At 40.3% G+C, this 25,301-nt stretch overlaps 1 protein-coding gene across 3 annotated transcripts in view; it reads left to right on the top strand.

Annotated features, from left to right (window-relative positions):
• The window catches only part of CNKSR2 (connector enhancer of kinase suppressor of Ras 2), a 353,085-nt gene that overhangs the window by 220,980 nt on the left and 106,804 nt on the right, over positions 1 to 25,301 (top strand). For 2 of the 3 annotated variants that reach the window (XM_019529183.1, XM_019529184.1), the window contains 3 exons: positions 2,630 to 2,841; positions 13,074 to 13,163; positions 15,058 to 15,272. In XM_019529183.1, the coding sequence (XP_019384728.1) occupies positions 2,630 to 2,841; positions 13,074 to 13,163; positions 15,058 to 15,272 (517 nt within the window). Of the gene's footprint in view, positions 1 to 1,831; positions 1,952 to 2,629; positions 2,842 to 13,073; positions 13,164 to 15,057; positions 15,273 to 25,301 lie in introns of all 3 variants that reach the window. The other variant, XM_019529182.1, reaches the window with a different exon arrangement.

Genomic DNA, 25,301 nt, shown 5'->3' with positions numbered 1-25,301 from the left:
AACGGAAGTTTCCTAATCATAAGTCCTGGTTCTCACGGGGGATTTCATTCACCCTGACATCTGCTGGAAAGGCAATACACCAGTGCACAGGAAATACAGGAAGTTTTTGAAGGGCATTGGAGACAACTTCTGGGTGTAAATGTTGGAGAGACCAATTAGGGGCCATGTTCTTCTTGATCTACTCACAAACATAGAAGAATTAGGGAAGTAGAGGTGGATGGCAAGTTGGGCAGGATCTGGAGTTCAGGACCTTGACAAAAGCAAGAAAGGAGAGCAGCAGATTATGGACCCTAGACTTCTGAAAAGCAAACTTTGACTCCCTCAGGGAACTGATGGACAGAATCCCCTGGGAAACTGGGCTGAGGGGGAAAGGAGTTCATGAAAGCTGACTGTACTTTAAAGAAACCTTACAGAGGGCACAGGAACAAACCATCCTGATGTACAGGAAAAACAGCAAATGTGGCAAGCAACCAGTTTAGCTTAGCGGAGAACTCTTCAGTGAGCTTTCAAGAAGTGGACACTTGGACAAACAACTTGAGAGGAATATAAAAATATTGCTTGGGCATGCAAGGATGAAGTCAGGAAGGCAAAAGTGCAATTGGAGTTGCAACTAGCAATGGGATGTGAAGGGTAACAAAAAGCTGGGGGGAAGGTTGTAGTAGATAAACTGGGGGGTAGGGCTAGAGCTAAGAGTGATCTAAACAAATTAAAGGATTGGGCCAAAAGAAATCTCATGAGGTTTATCAGAGACAACTGCAAAGTCTTGCACTTAGGATAGAAGTATCCCATGCACCACTACAGCCTGGGGACTGATTGATTAAGCAGCAGCTCTGCAGAAAAGGACCTGAGGGTGACAGTGAACAATAAGATGGATGCGAGATAGTAGTGTGCCTTTGTTGCCAAGAAGGCTAACAGCATACCGGACTGCATTTGTAGGAGCATTGGCAGCAGGTCGAGAGAAGTAATTGTTCCCCTATATTCTGTACTGGTAAGGTCACATCTGGAGTACTGTATCCGGTTTTGGGCCCCCCCACTATAGAAAGGATGTGGACAAGTTGGAGAGACTCCAGCGGAGGGCAACAGAAATGGTTCAGGGGCTGGGACACATGACTTATGAGGAGAGGCTGAGGGAAGTGAGATTATTTAGTTTAAAGAAGTGAAGACTGAGGAGGGATTTGATAGCAGTCTTTAAGTATCTAAAGAGTGGTTCCAAGGAGGATGGAGCTAGACTGTTCTCAGGAGTGACAGATGACAAACAAGGAGCAATGGTCTCAAGCTGCAGCAATGGAAGTGTAGGTTGGATACTAGAAAAAACTTTCCCAGTAGGAAGGTGGTGAAGTGCTGGAACCAAGTTATCTAGAGAGGTGGTGGAATCTCCATCCTTGGCAGTTTTTAAGGCCCATCTTGACAAAGCCCTGATGGTCCTGCTTTGAGCGGGGGTTTGGAGCAGATAACCTCCTGATGTCCCTTCAACCCTAACTTTCTTATGATTCTGTGATTCTATGGAATGATTAAACTGTGCATTTCTGTAATCTTTTTCATTAGCTTAATCCTACTGGACTGTAGTTCACTTTACAAACCCATCCAATAATATAGTCTATAATATGATTTGATTGAAGGATATGTTCTGGCATTTCAGTAGTCTTTTGTCTATAGTTGACTCTGTTTACAAAGCCTTTTATTTTTTGTTTGTGTGTCATAAAATAACTGTGCAACTCTTCCTAGGTTACTGTTTCCATTCCTGACTGAGTATAACAAAAACAGGCATTCTTTTGTTACTGGAACAGAGTAAGAGAATTGCTACATTGATGTATTTTACATATCCCTGCAGCCATGCCACATTGAGGTCTGACGATATTCCCAAACAGAAAACACCATGGTTGTCATCACATATGTGGCATGAGGGAGAGGCTGCAGGTCTAGTACCTTCTGTGGAACAATTACTTAAAAGGTGATAGTCGCATATTACTATTTGAACTGGTCTGCCTATTCAAATACCAGCTCACCTTTTAGGGCACCTATATACATGCAGAGAGGCTGCTCTGTTGTGCTATAATTACAACATGTTGGAGCAGTCTCAATTAATCAAGTCTTCTGGAGCATGGTAATTACTGTGCCCCAGCAGACTCCAGCGTCGTATGTATCAGCGTCCCCACACTGAAAAACGCTGGTGGGAGCATTTATCTAAAGCTCCCCCGCTGCCATTTTTCAGTGCAGGGACACTGATACATGTGACACACTGGGCACTTTAATTAGAGTGGCTCTCAAAGCCACTCTAGTTAAAGCACCTGCCGCCCCTCCCCCTGTGCCTTCCAGAGTATGTCTATAAATGTCCTTCATGGTTCATCATAATCCTCATAATTTATCCCCATTCCCAAAAGACCAGGAAGATGAATGAGCTTTCCATTTTTTCCAGAGGGTGAAAATCCTCAGGCTTTTTCAGAATTTAGGAAAGAATAGATTCAGCCTGCAATTGAGATCAGTAAACAGAGATGTATTTAACAGTTCAGACGCTATTGCATCCACCAAAGCTCTTGGTATAGTAAATATTTTCAGTTTCGTACTCACTAAAAGACACCCACTTAAAATTTACTATTAAAATACATTCAAAATCTCTTGTTTATTAAAGGGATGAAAAGGGAAATCTTCCATGTGATGATGTTGGCAGACACATAGTGGGCAAGCCAGTACATACAGGATCGGAATCTCCTAATTCATTTCTTGACCAGGAATATCGAAAGCGTTTCAATGTGGTTGAAGAAGACGCAGTCTTATACTGCTATGAATATGAGAAAGGAAGAACAAGTGGTCCTGGGAGGAGAGAGAGCACTCCAACATATGGTAAGGTATTAATAAGGCTCATTCAATGTTTTCATTTCTTTCGTGGCTGACATTTTCTTTTTAAATAAAGAATACACATTTATGAATTTGCTTAGCTAAGAATTTTCTGTTTCTATAGGAGGATCTCAGAATAAGCATTTGTTTATTAAAAATCTACTGTATAACTTTTTTAGTACACACAAAAATATGAATGGGTGATTATTCCAGATCAATATTCATTGTAATGACATGTCTAAGTCCTGTTTCTATGCAGAAAGTTGTAGTTAATATTATCAGTTTTACCTTCCTGATTTATTTTATTACTATCAATGACCAGTGTAAAACTTGTCGAAGGATGTATTGTAATAATCTTTTGGTTCTATTTCATCAGGGGGAAAAAAAAATCTCAGTTTACTTCTTTATGTCTAGGTGCAGCCCAAGGCATGAACAGAACACATATTCATTTTTTGGTGGGGGGGTGCAAATCTTAGACTGGATTCTGTCATTTTTAAAACAGTCTGTGCATGCAGAACTTCTGTTCTATTATGGATATAGACCAGTTTCTAATCACTTATACCAGTAAAGTAAAATGTCTGTGCCATGATTTGGTAATATTTACATGAGCTCTAATAGCTTCCTTAACAGAAATGATCACTTTGTCTTGCAGTTGCATGTACTGCCCTAGCAAATAAACCTTTACAAAATGAATGCCTTCTGTGAGTTACTACCCTGTATAGCAGGGGCAAGCAATTATTTTGGACGGAGGGCTGCTTACCCAGTTTTGGCAGGCTGTCGAGGGCCACGTGGGTAACCCTGCCCCCTGACAGGTGCCCCGCCCCCCTGGTTACCATCTTGGGACCAACATCCCAATGTCTTGGGACCAATGTCCCAGGGCCAGCTCCAGTGAGGCCCAAAGCGGGGCACAGGCTGTCGAGGGTCTGTGGAGCCAGGTTGGGCTGCACCAGCAGGGAGGGGGGAGCTGGCCTGGTTCCATAGAGCCCCTGCCAGCTGGGACCCTGCACTCCTGCCACCTGCTCTGGGCCCCACTGGCGCTGGCCCTGAGACACTGGTGCGGGCCCTGTGCTCCTGCTGGCTCCCTGCCCACTCACACCCAGTACCCCCCAGCCCCACAGTACAGGTGGGGAGCAGCCCTCAGCCCTGGCCCCCTGCTCGCGAGCAGGGAAGAAGCTGGTGCTGAGTGTGGGGGAAAAATGGCCCCTCTCCAGCCCCATGACCAACACTCCCTGCTGCAGCCACTCACAGCCCACGAAGGGCTGTCTGGAGCAGGCACAAGCAGCCCCATACAGAGTGCGAGCCGCTGCAGTGTGGAATGCTAGCCATGGGGTGGGCAAGGGGCCACTTTTCCCAGCACCAGCTTGTAACCTGCCCCACTGCTAGCCTGGTGGTGGAGCTAGGTTACAAGGTGGTGCTGAGTGCAGTGGGGTGGGGAAAGCAGTCCCTCCCCACCTCATGCCTGGCGCCCTGTGCTGCAGCCACTCACAGCCATGGGGTAGACCAGGGACTGCTTTTCTCCACGCAGGGAAGGAGCCTGGGGAAAAGCTTAGTGTGGGGAAGAAGCGGCCCCTCCCACAGCCCGTGCCCCACACTGGAGGCACTCGCAGCCTGCATGGGACTGTCCAGAGTGGGCACAGGCAGCCCCACGCGGGCTGCAAGCAGCTGCAGTGCAGGGCACCAGGTGGGGGTGGGGTGGGGTGGGGAGAGGCCATATTTTACCCACCCCTGCTGTATAGGATGTAGGCTGAGCTTTTTTTATACAGATTCCAGTGGGAGTTGAACACCTAAGACACTTAGGCTCCTTTGAATATCTGGGCTGTATTTCCTAGGCTAGAGCTATCAAACTATTGGAGATTCTATAGTAAGTGAGATAAAAGTTTTGCAGGTTGGGAATAGAAAAGTTGCTTTATGTTTTTGTTGAGAATCATCATGATCATTACTGCCACTAAGTTGTCATGGGGCACATCTACATGAGATGCTACATTGTTGTAGTTCATTGCTATGGCAACATAGTGGCAGACACAGACCATGACACCAGTGCACAGTAACTCATTGCTACTATGCAGTAGGGTTGGAAATGACCTGTGTGCCACCAGGACGATGCAGTAATGGCAGTTGCTGTGCAATCATTTAGTACTTGCTAAAGCTACATCCCTAAGTACGAAATGACTGTACAGTAACAACTGCGCAGTCGGTCGCACATGTAGCCACACCCAGGGAATGGAAGGAACCACAGAAGGAGCCTACAGGATATACAGCATATACTTTTTTGTTTATATCAAAAACAAATCTGTGTCCCTGCCGTGTCTACCTTCATTCAGGGCTTGTACCAATGGAGTTCTCTCTAATGCAATGTGACTATGCAGTTTGAGCCAATTCCAGACATGGGCTAGTTTGCATCCCCCTCTTACAGCATATATCACCATTCCATCCTTTTGTTTTGTTCTTAGTGTCCAGTGGTAAAGCAAGGATGTAACAAAGTTTTAGGGGTATCTGCAGATTTTGGCATATAAATATAAATAAGAATCGAAATGCATTGAGTATAACAGTTCTGTATGCAAATCAGATTGCCTTTAACAAGATGTTTTGACTGCATTGTTTTTAACTGAACATGTTACTGAATACTGGTGATTCCATTTGCCGTTCTATATTAATTATTAAACTTAGTATAGGCTCTATGTTGGAATAACTGTAGTAATCCTGGCAGTATATCCCTTTGAGAAGTAGACAAAATAGAATTAATATATGAAAAACCACAGATTCAGTACACGATGCTCAGCACTTGATTACAACAAAGAGGTGCAATCTTTTGAGAGTGAAGATACAAACTGAATTTAAGCTGTTTAAAATATTCTCAGGATTTTGTGTAATGCATTTATGGAATATTAAAGAATACATTTTCATAAAGATGCATCTGTTTACACAGTGCGCATTTAAAATTGGGACAAGTGAAGGCAGAGGCTAAAAGGCATATACTGCCAGTTTTATCCCATACCTTATTTCAGTTTTAAAAAAAACAAGAGTAATTGCTTGTTTAAATGAATGCATGTGCATGTAGGTCATAGAAATCAGAGAAGAGCTTGAAGGGACCTTCATAGATCATCTAGTCCAACTCCCTGCCTAAGGCAGGATCATCCCTATCCAAACCATCCTACACAAATCCATAATTTAACCTCTTAAACTCCCATGGCATCTACAAGCAGCTTAATTCGGTTTAGTTCTCCCTAAACTGAAATGATGGGCTTTTAAAAACACCACTTCAGTTTAGGGAGAATTAAATGGAACTAAACTCCCATGGTGTGTACACTAGGGTGGGGGCCCAGTCCTTACCTGCCTCTTCAGCGGTGAGGGGAAAGCGAGCTGCCAGGAGGCTGAGCCATCCCTGAACTGTGTGGGGGCCCCCCTGGGCAGCACCCACCCCCTGGCACCTAGCCCGGGTGGTCCCTGGGGGTGCCGCAGGCCCAGTGGGAAGCACCAGCCCCCCTGTAGCCAGGGAGGGAAGCACTGGGCCCCCACACAGCTCAGGCAGGCCCCAGGGAGGAAAAAAAAAAAAGATCAGGCTCACTGCTTTTTGTCTTCACTGGAGCCTGCCTGCATGAGCTGCTGCCAGTTCCTACAGCTCCTGAACTGTGCTGGGCCCACCAAGCCCCGAGCACATTGGCTTCCAGCGCCCTGTGCAGTGTTGCACTTTGTTAGGTAGCAAACTAAAATACATTGGAGGTACTAAAGTCATTTAAAGTGGAACACGATGCCAAGCATGCAAACAGCAATGCCATTAAAGCAGTGCAAAAGGATATTTAAGCCTCTTTAAAGGCCAATTTTGTGGTGTCTACAAAGGCCCTTAGTCAACCTAACATTAACCCTGATACAACACAAGACATAATACCCTAACCTGCCACAAGTAAAGTAGGGGAACCATGGCAGCCAATGTCCTGCTTCTGTAAAAGTTTGTTAATATACACTTGAGAGATACAGACCCCCACCTAGAGAAAGACAAGAAGCACCGCAGTCCATACCAGTTTGACCATGGGGTAAAATGTCTTTCTGACCAGAAATATGGTAATTGGTCTAACCCTAAGTAGAGAGGCAAGACCCTCTAGTGAGGAGCCTCCATTTTTAAGTTCCAGCAGGAGCACTGGCACACCCCAGTCAAAATCCCCAGCCTAGTCGGCAGCTAATGCCCAATGCATCTGAGGAAGACTTAAAAAAATGCCCTGACACATACTACAACATATTGCAAGCTGAGCAAGTGTAGGAGCTTTCAGAATTCCTTCTGCAACACAGCACTAATCTCTTTTTACTGTTTCTGTTACAGGTGAAAGAAGGAGCCTTCTGAAACCATTTTCATAGAGGGCTGAGGGCAGCATGAAATACCTTATTTTCTCGCATACTGCATGCCCCCAACTAAAACATACACCTTGGTTTTTATAAAGCAAAAAGTAGGAAAAAATGTTTTTAAGTGACATGGCTAACAGTGTGACATAGAGAAGTCTTTCCAGGAAGTGTGTTCAGGAAACATGGCATCCCAGGAGACAGTCTGGGTAAGGCAGCAGAAACTTCCTGGTATGGCCAGACATCAAAAAAGATAGACCCTAGACCCTTGCAAGGCAGTATTAAGACTGTAACTTCCTTATTATAAATAGTTATTTATATAAGTTCTTTAAATAATAAAATAGTTGTTTAAATAATAAAATATTGCTTCCACATTGCAAGCCTCATCTGCATGCTACAGACTAAATGCAGTAGCTCACTCACCCTCAGCTAGCTCAGTGCCTCTTTAGCCAAAACCTACAGCCTCATCAATAACCGTGAGAGAGAGAGCACTGAACTCCATCCCTGTTCTTTGCAGCCCCAGGGAGAAGTGGTAGCTATTGGTAGCTATCTTGAGAGCCATGAGTCTGCCAACAATATCTCCTTGCTCATTCTACCCTGCCTCTATTTAAGCAAAGAAAAATCAGCTTCCCCACTTTAGATACAACCCCACACTGGCGGGGGGGAGGCTGATTTTGGGAGGGAAAGATAGCTCTCCACACTCAAGAATGCGAGAAAATATGGTATCAGGATCTAAACAAACTGTTTAGCAAGAACAGCATATAACCACTTGTGTGTTTTTCCTTCTGCTTCTCTGAATACATGTTGAAGTAATAGTGTTTACTTTTGTTTTTTCATATAGCTATAGATACAGATTGTGACTTCTGTATTAATATGTTTTGCCCCCCCCCAAGAGTGGATAAAAGGCACAAATATTTTAATGATGACTTGAATGCAGGGAAGGGTGTTTCATGTGCCACACTGGACAAAATGTGGTCTCTCTACCACTGCTGTCTCTGATTTTAGTTCCCTCTATTTCCATTCCATCTTGGGGATGAGTGAACATTAGTGGTTTTAATATTTTTAGAAAAATTGTGCTAAAAATAACATGTATCTACAGACATAGACTTCTAAATGATCCAGATTATGTAATAATACTATGAAAATCCTCTGTAGCACCTTTCGCTAGCTCTATTTAAGGAAGAAAATTCCAATAAAGTCCCAGCTATGTAAGACTTATTCCATGAGTGCCCTGGTTTTAAAGAATGATGTTATCAATGGGTTATATTTGTGGTCACCCAAATGTGCTCTTCACAGGTTTTTTCTTTTACTGAAAATCTCTCAACAGTTTCTGGTAACCCAAAATCAATAAAAAAACCCCCAAACCCTAGGTCTCCACATATACTGATGCTCAGTTTTTTCCATTAATTCTTAAGTGAAGTATATGTTGTTCCCTACAGTTTAAGCCCCTAAATCCTGCCACATGGAGTGGCAGATCATCTCCCTTGTCTTGCATTATACATCTTGCTTGATAATTAAATGATTTAAATTTCTTTCTCTGATTCTCCTTTGCTATCTCAAAAATATTTTTTTATGAAGATAAAATATATAAAATATAAAAATATAAAGTAGTGCTTGGATATATTCCATGTACAATGACCAGAAGAAAGGTTGATTGTGGCTTTTTCATGTATGATAAATAAGTAATCAATGTGGATTATTAGATTTTTGTAGTTTACTAGTCTAAGGCACCTAAATGTCATTCTCTACTATAGATTAAGTAATTTATACTGTCCCAAAACAGCAGACTGTAGATGTCACTTTTTTGCCTCAGTGTTCTAACTTAAGCCTCTCTAGATGTTAATTTAATTATGGGATGGGACCTGAGGAATTTTATCCCAGTTCCCCAAAAACTGGCAAGGTCTGGCATGGCAGGATGTACAGTTTTTGAGGTCTAGGATTAAATTGCTCAGGTCCCATCCTGTATCTACTGGTGGGAGGGAGTGGTGGGGGTGGAGTCCAGGATTGAGGAGTAACTCCCTGATCTTGGGCTTTTCAGAGATTCATAGATTGTTAGGGGCTAGAAGGGGCCTTGAAGATCATTGGGTCCGGCGCCCTCCCCCACTCTAGGCAGGAAGACAACTGGGGCTAAGTGACCCCAGCAAGGTGACTCTCTAGTCTGCTCTTGAAAACCTCCAGGATAGGTGACTGTACCACCTCTGGAGAGAGTTTATTCCACAGTTTGGACACCCTGACTATGAAGGAGTTTTTCCTGGTATTAAGCCTGAAGCAGCCTTCCAGGAGTTTGTATTCATTGATCCTGGTCTTCCCTGGGGGTGCCCTAGTGAACAGTTGTTCACCAAGCTCCTGATGCACTCCTCTGATATAGCGGTAAGCCACTGTCAAGTCCCTTCTCAGTCTTCAGTTCTTTAGGCTAAAGGGACTTGTAGGCAGTATAGCACTTGAAGAGCCCATTTCCAGTGGGGAGTCCCTGCATGCCAGCAAGTTTAAAGATCACTTCCCAGCAGCTTCTGAGTCTGGTCTCCCTTTGGACTTTTTAAATTGACATGCCAAGAGTTCAAATTAAAGCATGATATAAACTAGTCACAAAGATGTTTCACATTTAATAAGTAATATCTTTGTGGCTCGTTCTCACATTTTTTTGCATGATAAATTGCTTGAACATACGGCATGTTACAATTTATTGCATGAGTAACACAATAATAACATGATAAATGTAACATCTGGAGAGGGCCTTAGAACAAAACTATTATAACAGCAAGACAACTTGATATGACTTTAGATAATCTACACATGTCTTTCTGGTGTTTCTGACTGGGGAAAAGGAAGAGGAAAATAGTGTCTGTTAAGCCTGTGTGATGCAGTTATTATTCACTTGAGATTCGGATTCAGCCAATTCAGGGGATAGTTATTTGATTTGGTGATTCGAATCACTATCCCAAATTGATTTGGCCGAATCTGATTCAGAGATTCGGCCACTGCTGAATCAGCCGAGTCTCTGAATTAAACCAGGGTGGGGCTGGGTGGGGCAGCCATTGATGGGGCTGGAAGAGCAGGTGAGGGTCAGGGGGCCTGGGGGAACAGGCAGGGGATGGGCCTGGTGGGGGTCACCCCATGGTCCCTCCTCGTTCCTCCAACGTTCCCCTCCACCCCCTACGTACTAGCGTGGAGTCCAGGTCCAGCTCCCTGTGGTGGCAAGTGGGGACTGCCCAAATCTCCAAAGTTTTCCAAAACTTTTCCGAATCTATTCAGACCATTTTATTGGTCTCCCATTTAGATTCTGATTCAGAGATTCGGATGCTGAATCGGACTGAATCTCCTCCAAATTGAATCAGCACCTGAAGCTTCACACAGCCCTAGTGTAGGTTACCATGTTGCCTTGGATGAAAACATATAGTGCGTTTATAGACATGATGTGATCAGAGGCTGAGAGAAACCCAAAATTTGTAATCAATAAAACTAAAATAAGGGAATTGTTTTTCAAATTACCTCTTTTTCTCATTGTATTGGTTAGGCTACATTTTTGTTGAAAAACATTTCTTGGTCTTTTTTTTTTTTTTTGTACAAGTCAGATGCCACATTTTTGGTTAAATGCAATGTCTTGCTATTAGCTGTAACTTTTCTGATGAGGCCATACAATGATTCTGTTTGATCCAAAACTCGGGGTACATGAGTTCTACAATATTCTCAGCCCTCCTTCTAATTTTAAAATGTTTTTATTTATTTTCTGTCACCACTTACATGAGGTATAAAATGGTTCAATAAAGTATTAATTTAAGACATAACATAAACTTTAGTTACCCCACTAAAATTGGATGTGCTTCATTTATTGCAGTTAATTACAGAGTGTCCCCATGTTCTGTGCTGCGCTGATGGCACACTCTTGGCTGTATCGGATTGTCTTTCTAGTTTTAGACTTTTATCTAGTTTCCATTACTAACTGACAGCTATTACATAACTGTTGTTAACTGGCCTCTGAAAGCTTCTGTTTATATCTGAAATGATGCACTCCTGAAGCATGGTCATTACATAGATAAGAGATTGAAAAGATCCAAGTAAGTTGATGAAGAGGAGCTAGCAGAACCACTAGAAGATAAGTGAAATTTACCTTCATGGAAAGTAGCCCATTTGGTACATTCAATTAGAATATAGTTATAACAAATATGAAATTTCAGTAAACAGAAAACATTTGTTCTCTCACCCCTTTTTGGGGGGGAGGAGAGGGCTGTTGTTTTACTGTAATAGAAATTCTGCAGATGGTGTGAAAAGTGCTACTAATTTATAGAGTAAGTTTTTCAATATAGCACAGAGCAGCAGAGAAGAAACAGTGTGGCCATGTGGTCCAGAGAAGTAAACCTAAGAATTCTTAGCTATATAAATATAAGGAAGACTACCTATTCAGGAAGGCACTTAAATGTAACTTGAGGTACCAGTGACTGGAATGGAATATAGAATGAAGTTACATGTTACCCTTTAGACCATACTAAGGGCACTTAAAACATGTGTCTGTACATAAATTCATTCTAAGTACCGTTTGAATGTCTTAAAACTACACCACTTCAGGCAAAAGTAAACTCAGGGCTGTGCTACCAACTCGCATTAGGATAACTTCAGTCTGTTCTACAGAGATAAAACAAGGAATTTGCAGTCTCCCAGCATCCCAGGATGCAGAGCTGTCCCTTGCAGGGAGGGGTGAATTGAGGCATCTGCCCTGGGCCCTGCACTTTTAAGCGCCAGGGCATCTGCCCCAGACAGTGCCATACAGGCCCTGCAGATAGTGCCTTCAGTATGTGGAGAGGGCACCACCACTCTGTGAGGCTGCTGTACACTGCTGGCCTCAAGCTCTGGCTGCTCACCCCCCCACTCTCCCCACTGCTCCCCACTCTGGCCACTTGCTGCCCTGCAGAGGCACTGTACAGGCTGATATGCCTCTGGCCCCACACACCCCTAGAGTTGACTCTGCCAGGATGCACCCTTCCCAGGCCCCTACAACCTAGAGCAGGGATAGAGTCCAAGTGCCTTGGCTCTGAGATGTGTCCCTTCTCACCAGCTTGCCAGTAGCAAGTCAGAGTTTTGCAGGCAAGAAACAGTATTAAGGCTTAACATGCAACTGCTTGCAGTACATACAAGCTTTAACATTGCTTGACAGTCCACAGATTTAGTATGGCTATAGTTAAGCTGGAAAAAAAAAGTTTTCTTTTGCACTGTAGTTTTGGAACTTTTAGAGGAGAATGATAATTCACAATATTTTAAACTAATTTTTTGGCTTTCACATTAAAATTAGAGGAATAATAATTTGACAGTTTTTTTCTGCTGAAACAAGTGAATTTCATAGTACTAATAGGCTGTGTTTTGGGTGGGTGAAATACAGAGTCTGGAGACTACACCCAGAGGTTTGAACTCATTTTCTTATGCAGCTATGATGTATCTATCAAGTCCAACTGCAAAGATGCCATTAGTGGAGATGCTTTTGTGATATGGACATATGTCTAACATCAGTTGGTCTTAGATGAGCAACTCATATCACATAGGCCATAAAATAATTCTTTGTATGTCTTTGAGTGCTGTGCAGCATAATCAGCAGATGTTGATGTGGAAGTTGTCTATAGCCTTTATGCATGTGAAAGATGCTCACTCTCAACCTCAAGTCTAAAGACAATTCTGAGAGAGGATTTTGTTAGAGCGATTGGTTTGTTTCTAAAACTACTTAAAAAGTTCTGTGAATGCTTAATTTCCCCTTGGGCCACATTAATGGACTGAATGAACCCCTTTTTTCATCTTTTGCACATGGGATATTCTGGATTTTTGTCTACATTGTAGAATTAAAATATTAATAGTTAGCTTCCTTTGAAATATATTTTTTTTAGTTTAAAGGTATCTTGACACTAGTTTCTTCTCTGTTCTAGGCAAGCTAAGACCTATTTCCATGCCAGTGGAATATAACTGGGTAGGGGACTATGAAGATCCCAATAAAATAAAGAGAGATAGTAGGAGAGGTAAGTGACTGGGACACTAATTTTGTACAAGACTATAAATAACAATGAGTTCTTTTTACATCACTTCTCATTTAAAATGTGGATCCGTCAACATATTCTAGTGATATTCCCTTTTTTTTTTTTTTTATCACTTGTACTTTATTTTGCTCATCTTTGGGTTTCCTTGAGTGGAACTGGAGAAGTTGTTCAGGAGAGCTGGAAAAACAGAATCATGGTTATACACTTCCTTCCAGTTTACCTTGATCATGCTTAATTACATTGACGTCTGATTGTTTGAATATTTTGTCCTTTGAAATTGGCCCTTAAATATCATATAAAAAAGTTAATTTGTTCTAATGTTGTAATACATAGCGAAGTGAGAATTAAATTGTAAATCTGCCTGTCCTGATAGATTTTTTTTTTGGTTGCCAAGCATTCTGAAAGGACTAACTAGAAATGGTCCAGAGTTGAAAAGTTCCCCAAAAATCTCATGAGGTTCATTGGCACTTTTCTGGTGTTTACCCATTTAATAAATTTTAAGGCCAGAATGAAAATATTGGGTCTTTTATTCCAATCTCCTGTATAGCTACAGAATTTCACTTTGTTACCCCTTTATTGAACGTGAGGCAGTCTCATTGCATATTGAAAAGGTGACTGTTGTTGAATAGCAGTTTTATCACAATGGCACCCATTGGCCTGTATGCAAAGCACTGGTACAATAGGTAGAATTGTGATACCTGTTTTGAATTGCAAATAATCCAGCAAAAGACCAGTACCGTAACATATTAGTTCTATTCTGTCACTGTGATGCATGTGCACAATTGGCAGTTTGGTGTTCTGAAGCTTAGCTATTTCTAATCATAATTTTAATGATGGACAAATAAAAATTCAGTCTAGATAGTGTTACAAGACAACAGGTGGTATAAACAAGAAAGACACTAAAAATGAATAATAAATACATGTTACTTGGAAAATGTTAATTTTCTCAGCCATCTTTAATCTAGTTTCGTGTAGAACATTGCTTCCAAGAGCAGTATTTCAGATATAATAATAAACTGCTTTCTGTTTATTTAAAAGGAAGAGACCAGAGGGTGTTTGCAGGGGGGTGGGGGGGGAGGGGGTGCGTGTTGACTACTGTTCTGGATTAGTGACCGGGGCTGGATTAAGCCTGTAGTGGGCCCTGTGCTGGTCAAGACCTCCCTTCCCACCCAGGACTGCTGCCTGCAGGGAGCGGGGCATGTAGCTAGGAAGCAGCCACCACAGTGGGGAGGTAAGGCAGGGAGGAGGGGAGGGAAAGGGAGTAGAGAGGAGGGGAAGCAGAGGGAGCCATTCGCACCATCACCGCAGAGGGAAAGACCAGGCTCTTCCACAGCTCAGAACCCCTAGTTTGCCTGTGCATTAAATCTAGCCCTGTTAGTGACAAAAATGTTGAACTCTCTCCATCTCAAAAAACCTGTTACTGTGGCTGTGGATGGACATAAATATTACTTGCTTTAAAAGGGAAGGCAGGACTCAAAAGTGTACATTAGCTGTTCCAGGTTAACTGTTAAATCTGGATGATCCTTTAGCCGTATAAATGAGATAAATTATCATAACTCTAACCCTGAATAAAACAAGATAAGATGTCATTGATTTTACACTACATTAGTAGTATAGGTTCATCCAAATATAACAGTTATATTAGAATAGCTTATATTGGCATTATTTAATAATGGTATAACTGTTGTGCTTGTCCATGACCTATGCTGTACTAACCCCCAGAATAAATAATTTTTGGATTGCATTGTGTTTTATAGGGTGGAATTTTGTTTAATTAACACAAAGCGTGGTAATGGAAGAGTGTGATACATTTTTAGAGAAAGGATTGCCATGTATATTATGATTTACAATATAGTGTTTCATTTTTTTTTAATAGAAAATTCATTACTGCGTTACATGAGCAATGAGAAAATAGGTCAAGAAGACTACATGTTTCAGAGGAATAGCAAAAAGGATACAGGGAAAAAGTCCAAAAAGAAGGGGGATAAAAGTAACAGTCCAAGCCATTACTCCTTGCTACCTAGTTTGCAAATGGATTCATTAAGACAAGACGTCATGGGCACGCCTGGGCCAGACGCTACACTGTACCATGTGAGTAAAAATAACAACCAAGACTCATTGTTCTCTAGTGATGTTGAGAAATTATCTTATTACTTTTTATATTACCATGGAGGCCTTTTCAATCTTACACTGTTGCATTTTTCATTGTTCTGACTATAAATGGACTCCCAGTCTGTCACAAAATGGGAAAAGAACATAAACAGTTTTGTTTAAATTCATATGATTCTCCTAATGGGAGTTATGTTTGAAATGGAGTGTAGCATCTTCATTTGTGCCAGCCTTCACATAGGGCAAGAAAAGAGGAGCAATTTGATTGGCTAGTTATTTCCATTCCATCATACATTTCACTGTGATTGTGCATACTGGATCTCATTATAGGTGCATTTCTATAATACGACCTTTAAACGAGAGATAAAAGTGGCAGAAAAACTTCCTCTCCACTGTGAATGAATAAGGATCTTAAAGTTTGTAGCTGCATTTACCTGAATCAGAGATGACGTTGAAATTAAAATTCAATATAAAATATGTTATTTTTAGGCAAGTTCAAAAAATGGAGAATTACTGAGGAGGTAGCACAGTGCTGTAGACTGGTACCTTTTAACCCTTTCTTTCCTACCCATAATAAATACTTACATGTGTAGGCCTGATACAAGATGCCAGACCAGAAAAACATATACCCATGAAGAAAAGTGAAACTTGACCAGCATTTAGTCCTGTGCCATGGGGTTCTTTTCTTCTTTGATACATTAATTTGAAATGAATTACTTCTAATTATTACCTAATCACTTGGGTACATTTAATGGAGGGAAATAAATGTATTCATAACTTCTTTTTTATTTGTGAGTAAAAGAACTATGAATTCAGTGTAGGAGGCACATGACAAAAATAAGCTTCTTAGGCTTACAACATTCTCCAAGGGGGGGATAAATAAGCTCTACAGGAAAATAATCAAACTAATTGTAGTTATTTTCTGACTTTGGCAATGAGGCCATAATTTAGTATGTCAGCATGTTATAAAAGCTGGTATTGTGGCCTGGTCCTAGTTTCTGCTGTGATAAAATGTGTTCATAGCAGATAAAGGGCCAGGGAGACTAGGAAGAAACAGGTGACCTGTTCTCCTAATGCAGTGGTTCTCAATTTTATTATACTTAAAACTCTCATTGGAAAATGCTAACTCTTAGTTTTCACTTTATTTTTTGACTGTAGAATAATATAGCAATTCTATTACAGAGAATTTAGAAAAACCACAAGAACACATCCAGATGAGCACAGACATTTGTTTCCCTAGAGACAAGTAGCAACAGCACACCTTGTGCCGCTGTTGAAGTCCTCGGGGACCACCTGTGCTACATGTGCTTTGATGTCTGGCAGGTTATCCCAAGTGGGGTAGGGGAGGCTGGGGCCAGGAACTGTGCTGGCTCCAGCCTGCTTTAAAAGGAAAGGCAGGACTCAAGATGCCAAAAAAATCCATGCCAAAAAGAAGTAGGGTGGCGTATGTGGCAGCAGTGTGTGCCGTCCAAAACCAGAGCCTGGCCAGCTGGAGCCACACTTCAGCTGCTGGCCAGGTTTACTGCCATGGCTGACAATCCCATATGCCCCTAGGTAAGGCTTCTGGGGCTATTAATCTTCAGAGAGATTATAGAGACCTTAAAAAAGGGAATGCAAAGCTTGTTCTTTATTCAGAGTTCTGGACGGACACACATTTTCATATCTCCTTGAAGAGTTAGCTTACAGATGGAGGAACACAATTTGAGCAACATAATATTACTTCACAGTAAGGTTTGTTTATACTCTGGCCTACTTTAAGAACCACAAAATAATTTACCGGGTGTTCTACAAAAGTAAAGTTACATCTTGGTTTGTGAAATTTCTGAAATAGAGAAGAGGCAAACATGTAGTCCTCCCATGATACTTCAAAGTTACTTTGTAGGTAAGAACCACACTTTGAAGAAAATGAAAATCATGTGTTAGAATTATGTAATACTCTCCTAAAGTTATACTAATAGTTTATAAGTACAACAGAGAAAATGTTGATATAAAAATAAAATAGAAATACCTTTAGAAGACTTAAACTTACAAAATACTTTTGGTTCATAGATTTGATCTTATTGTTTATGACTACAATACGTTCTCTTGTGCTTCTTAGTTAACCTTTTCAAATAAGAAACTTGTTGCTTCCGTCATAGTCATGTAATATTATCATTGGTCAAACAATATACTTAGCCTTCTTTTTACATCATAGAGTTGTGTGTGAAAGTGCCCACTATTTTAAAAGCTGACAACAAAAATTCTTGATTTTTAGTTTCATGAAAAAACGTGTATGTAGATTATGCTATGCCAGTGGTTAAGTCTAATAAACAGGAGCCAGGTATTCCCAAATTGTGGTTGGTAGACCACCAGTTGTTTAGAAAGAGTTGGCCCAACAGATTTAAGATGGAAAGGGACTCTTCTGATCTTTAAGCCTGAGCTACTGCATAACAAAGGCCATGCAGATGTAGGATTTCCTGAATTAATTCTTGCTTCAAGTCCAGGGCTGTCACTGAACTACAGCTTATCTATTATGTTTAAAGCTAGTTGTGATAGATTGTGATAGATTCACCGTCCCTGAGAATTTTAAAATATTTAAAAATGTTTGAATATTTCTTATTTTATATATAATGTTTTAATTTTAAAATTCTCAAGGGATTGTGGATCATAACCCTTGTCAAATCGTAACAATGGGTCATTGTTAATATATTATCAAATTGCTTCTCCATTTTTTCTTCAATAAGCAAAATATGTCAATCTCCCTGACCCCTCTCTAGCTTTTTAACATTTTTCTCGAAGTATGAATACCAGAAATTAAAACAGTAGAGGTTGTACTAGTGCCAATACAGTTGTAACAGAACCGCCTTATTTTTACTCACTGCTTCTCCTTTTACATCACAAACCCTTTTAGTCACCGGGTTGCATTAAAGAATGCGTGTTCCCTAGATTCTCCATTATTGTCCCTAAGTGTCAGTTACCCTTTTGCAAGACCTCATGTTGTATTCCCTGCATTCTTTCTTTGTAGCTATGTGTCCTTACATTAACCATCTTGCTTTTAGAACTAACCAGGCATTTTCCAGCAAAACAGGATTTCATCAGAGGATGATGCCAGTTAATTAAAAGTGAAAAGTTCATCCTGCAGGCTACTCTGGAACCCAGGCTTCTGGGATCCATGGCTCTGTGGTGGCTATGCCAAATAGACTAACCTGGGATTTGGGAACTTTAGGACTTATAGACCCTCTGCTGTGCAGCTGAATGCCGCAGAACCCCAGTTCCATACCAGGAGGCCAGGAGCTTTCCTGCCTCTTTTTTATCTTGCTCATTACCAGTAGAGAAGCAGGCAGTACCATTGTTCCCCTGCTTGACTTCTCCCTGCATTAATACATATCTCCATCTTTCTTACATGGCTTCTGTACATATCTCTTGAAATATGTGATCTGATTCAAAGAAGTTAGTTATCATAAAAAAGTTCCTACCATCGGGCACTCAAAAATTTGGTGGTGTTTGGGTTGTATCTTCTTGTGGATTCTTGGCTCAGTTTACTCTGTCAGGGAAAAAACATAAGCTCTTTGGGAGGATTTGTTATAATATTAACACATCATAGGAATAACTTTCTGCTTGGGAAAGTGTTGAAAGTGTTATGATTTTCAACCTTGAAAGCTTTTAATTGCATCTACTAAATGTAACTGACATGCCAGTATTCATATCCATAAACAAAATGTGAAAGCAAACTAGTTTGTATTCTATCTGTGAAGCTGGTTGTCTGTGGCGAAGAGAGAATATTGCTTTTAAACCCTTATTTACTGTGTCATTACACAGATTTTGTTTGTTTGTTTGTTGGGTCCATCCCCCCCATTGTAGGAAATATTGCCAACTTAATTTGATTTCCAGCTAAGCTGGTTCCAGCCAAATTGTGTTTTCATCATTGTCCTCTTTACTGTTGCTAAAGAAATACCAAAAAGTATGTTAATATTTTTATTAAACCAAGTCTAGCTAAAATGCAGGCAGTTGTTTGAAGTGATCTATTACTGTGGATATAAAATGGTGCAATTAAAATTGCCTTGGACCTTTTGGGCACAATAGATGAAGACTCTGGCACACATCATTACAATTTCTTAAGTTTGGTATCCTATACTTTATAGGAATTTCCCTATGTTGTATTTTTGTTACAGAAAAAGAATGTAGTTTAAGAAGTATACTGTACCACTAAGGTAAAGATAAGTGATACATCTTGTTAATAGCATGTACCTTTCTATTGCATAATGCTTTCCATCCATCTAGGAAGGAAAAAGGATTGGAAGGAAAAAGGATTGCAACTTAGTTTACACACCTGGTAAAAATGGCCTTGCACGGTCATCTCAACAGTCACCAGAGCACAATAATAGCATGATACAAAATGGCAGGGTGTTTACAATTTAGCCTTTACAATACGATATGTAACAAACTTTGTAGTAAAAATATATCTCTTTTGCCCCTTTTCCAAGTACTTCATACTCTTTGTTCTTTCCATTTATTATTCAATTCCTGTTGCTCTTTGTAGAGAAGATGGCTAAACTGCTTTTTTTGTGTGTTTGCTGGATATTCCACCTCATCTCAAATCCTTTTGAGACAGAAATGTCTTTACTTCAGCAGTTTAGTTTTCATTTAGCATAGTGGACTTATTTTCTGGTTGAGAGAAACTGATAAAGATCTAAACATTCAGAACAAGAGGGTGCAAAGAGGATTGCTAGAGACGATCAGAGCAGCCCTCAAGATTTTGCAGAGAGCTAATGAGAAGACCATTTGGGACACCCTTCACCTCTGCTTCCAAGCTAATTTGATTCATTTCATACTGAAGGAACCTGAGACCACCATTTGGCTCTGGCTGCTGATTCAGTGAACACTGTGCACTCTAGTAACTGAGCAAATAACTCTCCCTTTAACAAAGAACAACTGTCCAGATAAGATGGGGAGAGCACTTAGGTGCTTTTGAGCACTTACGTATAAACTATTTTTTTACCACAAAAAGTACCCTTTTCATAAAACTAAGCAAGCATCCTATCACTGTGGCCACCTGCAGATGTGCAGACCCATGTGGTTTGTAACGCAAACTTCTTTGCAGCACCAAAGTTTGTACACCTGGAACATTAAAACATGCCCTGCGCTTCAAATTTTGCTACTGGGAAATGCTGGTAGCAAAAAAAAAGGGGGGGGAGGGGGGCAAGAAGAAAAGCAGCAAAGTGTATGCTTATGGAGGCTTGGTCCTCCAGGAAGATGATCTGGTTGTCGGCCAGAGTGTCTCCACTCTTTAGTTGCGTTCCAGTTCCTCCAGCATGCCAGGAAGTGAGGAAAGGGCAGTTTGCCTGAAGCAGGGCAATTTGCCCCACACCAAAGTGCATGTGCAGGGGTGTGTGCTGCAGCAAATATTTATACCACTACTATTTTTACCACTGCAAACATATGCCCCTGCATGTGGAGATGCACACTATTTGGCCAATAAAGGGGTTACTGTTAAATGATTCATCTCAAGGCTACATCTGGGATGGATTAGTGGGGATCCTTTTACCTTTAAACTGTGCTATCAGTCATGAACTGCTAGACTGCCACTAGCTATTCAGTTGACTCAATTTGTTTCCAAATACGTTACTGGTCAGCAGAGCTGCTGGTCAGCAGGCAACTAGCTGAAACTCTGCAAATTCTGGCAACATAAGCAATGATCTGAGTAACACTGCTTCCACCAGATCAAATTGATCTAGGGCCCTACTCATTTTGGGGGTCCCAAAAAAAAGGTCATAAGGTGGCTATGGAAAGGTTAACAAACTTCTAACCTTAGTTAATTGATCTACCTTTTCAAATTATTTCTTGCAAGGTTAAAATAAAAGGGAAATTTAAAAAATAAATCAAAACAAATATTAATCTTCACTTAGAAAACCTTAAAATAAAAGAGAAAAAAGGGCTTCAGCTGCAGGCTTTGAAGTACCCCAAAATGAACTTCTGGAGGGAAGCTGATTCCTTCCCATGCAGTTTCTAACCTTCTTCATGTGAAATCTAAGAAAGAGCAAACTGCCCAACCTTATTATGAAGGTTCATGAATAGGGTGGGCTTACTGTGGGAGCAAATCTACATGAAGGCTTGTAGCTATAGCATTTGTAGCAGCGTGTATTTAAGAGAGTTCAGAACCTCTGCCTACAATCAAGTTTTCTGGATAAACTAGTACATAAAGAACCCATTAACTTCTTAATGAAGGACCAAAGCTCAGAAATCCATCAACTGAAAAGGCGTCCATTAAAACAGTGACCACTGTGAAGTATTTTGTTGGGATTTGAAACGTTGCAGTGCTTAAATGAATCAATTTGATTATATTTTTTTACAATTGTTTGTGCTCTTAAAAAAACAATAAACTCATTGGAGAGAGAAATAAAAAAAATGCAACAAAACAGATTTTGTGTAGGTGTTTGAAGTTTAAGTGCTTGTTATTGTGCTGTTGCGGCATATGCTTCTTAGTACATTTTCTACTTTCACCTACTTGACATCCACTTTGTGGCATTATTTAAACATAATAGTTGTCTCTCTTATTTGTGTAATATTCTGTGGTTACTCTGGTCACTTCATAGTTTAAAAAGCTAGAGTTGGTCCAGTGGTGCATCTAAGTAAGCCTGAAAGAAAAGTGAAAATATATTCAACAAAAAATGCTTGAATTTTTAACTGTTCATTTCAGCCTTTTTTCCATTTTCTTTCCATAAACATTTTGTGCAACTGAATATCATGAATCTTCACAGTGATTATATTTTTGCAGGCTTTGCTGCTCTGGAAAGGCAAAATGTAATTTCCCTTTTTGTAAACATTTATATCAGAACCTGATTTAAAAAATTACGTTTATGAAGTTAAGGTACAAAAATGATGCTTTATGTCTGTTGCTAATTAACACTTCTTTACATTTCAAATAACTTAATAGAAGTTAAATGAAAAACATGAACAGTGTGTCAAATAATACATTCACTGTGAAAAGAATCACAGTCTGTGTACTACTCATGGCAGGTGGGGAAAGAAAATTTTAATTTACTAAATTGTGACAAATTAATTCATTAGCTCTAGATATCACTATGTTACAGGCCACACAGAAGATTTAAGAAAATTAAAAACCCAGCTGCAGGCAGCACCCATCATTACTAAAAATCCTGTACACATACATGAACAATCCTGTGTAAGCTTGGCCATTTTTTGTTTTGACAAATCGGTACCCATAGGTAAACTCCTTGGTACATATTTAGGCACCTCACTAAAACCAGCCTGCTATTCTGAGCATCCACATCTTCCACTGAAGAATTCCACAGGAGATCCATCACTGGAGGGAACTCCGAGTATTTTCTGGACCAGTTTTGTCCCCAATTGTCCTGGCCCCATCTGACCTGTGCTAATATCAACTTCTTTTTGAGTGGTGAAAGTGCAAAAATTTGGCTCATCCATTTCACTGATGGGCTTTTTACCAGGATTGCTAAATACAGTCCAACTTAGTGCCAATGTTGCACAGCAACCTGCACCACCCTTAAAAGGATCTCATGATACTCCAGGCTGCAGCAGCATGCTGGGTGAGAAACACTGTGCTAGTGAGACACGTCATTCAAAGTGAAACCAAAAGGAATTTTGAATTCATTCTAGGAATTTTTGAGAAGCATCTTACATGTATCCATACCCCATCTTGCCCCATCCATATTCGCGCTTCCCCATGAGTCCTGCTAATCTTCAGCTATGGAAGGCCTTACCACTGAGATGGCCCATTAGTTTAACAGGGTTTGTCAGCCAATGATTTTAATGAGAAGTAAATATTTCTAGAAAAAGAAATAAGGTACACCTAAAGGAAATTAAAGCCATTTCACTCTGAGGAAAATGGGCAGATGGAAGAAATAACTGAAGAATTCTAATCTAAAGCCTCCCTGAGCATGAAAACCATGTTTGGATCTTTCAGTATGTTCTACGATCTTAAGTCTCTACCAGTTTTCTTTACCCTAACCTGGACAGGAGGACGTCCTTGTTTTGGAGCTAGAGAAAAAATGTTGCGAGCCTCTAACCAGTCTGTCTGCCAAAATCAAGATTCTAAGTGAGACTGTGCGTAGTCTTTTCCTCTATAATAGCTCTTGTTGTCTCAGATTGTACATTAATAAACTAACCACAAAGGCACTAATGGCAGAGCACTTACAGCATGTATGAAGAGGTCTGAGCATAGATGTTAATTGTCTTGCTAAATGAAGTTTTTTAGATAACTTTAGTTTGAAGAGTATGACTGACATCATATTATCTTAAACTGCCTGGAAAGGCAGACACTAAAGGGAAGCAAAGAGAAAAAATCATTGTATACAACTCATCTTATGTCTTTTTGGCAGCATATGAGAGAGACTGAGAAACTCTTCCTAGGTTAGGAGCCAGGGACTTCTCAGTAGTGGTCCCCGTCTTTGAAATTTCTCATCTTGGCAGTATGGCAGAGCCCACATTCCTCAAGCAGTAGAATAGATGATAAGATGATGTCTTGCTGTCTGCCTGTTGTCTCTCTCTCTCTTTATTAGAATGAGTCTTTTAATTTTTTCATTCTTCTCCAGTATGTTCCCTAGGATGGGTGCTAATATTAAAGCAGTGGATTTGATTAATGTTATCTCCAGAACTGAACTGGATAACTCATCCATTGTCATGCTGTAGTTCTGCAGTTCAAGGATCCTGAAGTGGGTCTATCTGGAATGGTGAACACAAGAAAAATGTACTTCTGCAAACAAAAGGAAAGAAGAATTATTTACTAGCAAGTGTTCAGAGTTGTATGAACTTTCAGACAGCATAATGCTGGAAATGATCTCTCTGGTCTCCAAATGCAATTGCGTATTCTTTCAGTTAATCAGATCCATGCAATCCTGCTCATAAGTGTATTCAGCTCTACCTTAGGAAATAGAGTGACAAAGAAAATTCAGCTCCAAAGAAAAAATTCTGAAGGCAAAAAATGAATTGCTGCTGCTAATAGGCCAAGGAAATTGTGAGAAAACCAGAAGGTAAATTGGATCCGTTGAATGGTAAGGTTAGTAATGGGAAAAGATAGTCAAACATCATTGAGAGTAGGCAAGAAAAGAGAACAAAGCAGTGAATGTTAGCACAATGATGAGTAAACTGCCTTGAATCCTAATAATCCTCCTTGACATGATAGTTGCAGATTCCTTATGAGCACATAGATGGTGAAGGCTAGACCATAAAAAAGATATGAACAGTGAAGAGAGTAATTTCATATTGCCTCAATTTAAGGCTATGATTCAGCTATGTTATTACTAATTAGCTAACACCATCTGCAAAAAAGCAGTCTCCTGGTATTAATCAAATTGGTTCTGTCTGTTATAGCCTCTCCTTTTCTTGGAGGCGAAAACTTTAGAAAATAAACTGAACTATCACATGTATCTGTGTCAGCTGATTTCCTTCTAATCAAACAAGAGTGCAAAATATTTTACCTTGTTCGTGCTACATTATGGTATGTAAATTCCCTTATTTCTGCACTCAAACCTTTATCCATTTCCCCCAAAAAATAAAATATTGCCTCATATTTACTTATTTGTTTTGAAAGAAACGTTGATATAACACTGTCCCTTCTGATCTGAGAAGGGTTGCCAATTTGGATTCCCTGTTTTGAAAGAGAAGCCAGTCTGGAAGATTTTACCTGTTTCTTGCCCTTTTTTTTAAATCTGGAAATCTTTCTGCAGCAAAACAATACTATGTAGTTAAGCACAGTAGAAGGTTGATCAGTTTGAAGTACTGTGGCTGCTTTTTTTTGACATTTAATATATTTTTATTTTAAATTTGCTTCTTGCCTTTTCCTGGTTGGTATGTGTGAAAACGATTTGTTTTAAACATTTTCCACTGTGATGGACCTAAAGATCTCATAAATATTCATAGACCATGAATTCATAGACCGGACTACCTCAGCCACCCCAAGACATATTATCTAGTGCTTTAGAGGTCTAATTTTACACTGTCAAGAAACAGAGCTAGAAACTGTACCATTCAGGAGTTTTGCTAATGTTTTAT

The sequence above is a fragment of the Crocodylus porosus genome, unplaced genomic scaffold (assembly GCF_001723895.1).
Source record: "Crocodylus porosus isolate Cpor-Errol unplaced genomic scaffold, CroPor_comp1, whole genome shotgun sequence".
Classification (NCBI taxonomy): domain Eukaryota; kingdom Metazoa; phylum Chordata; order Crocodylia; family Crocodylidae; genus Crocodylus; species Crocodylus porosus.
Note: the sequence above shows the minus strand (reverse complement) of the source record. Positions and strands in the feature narration are given on the sequence as shown.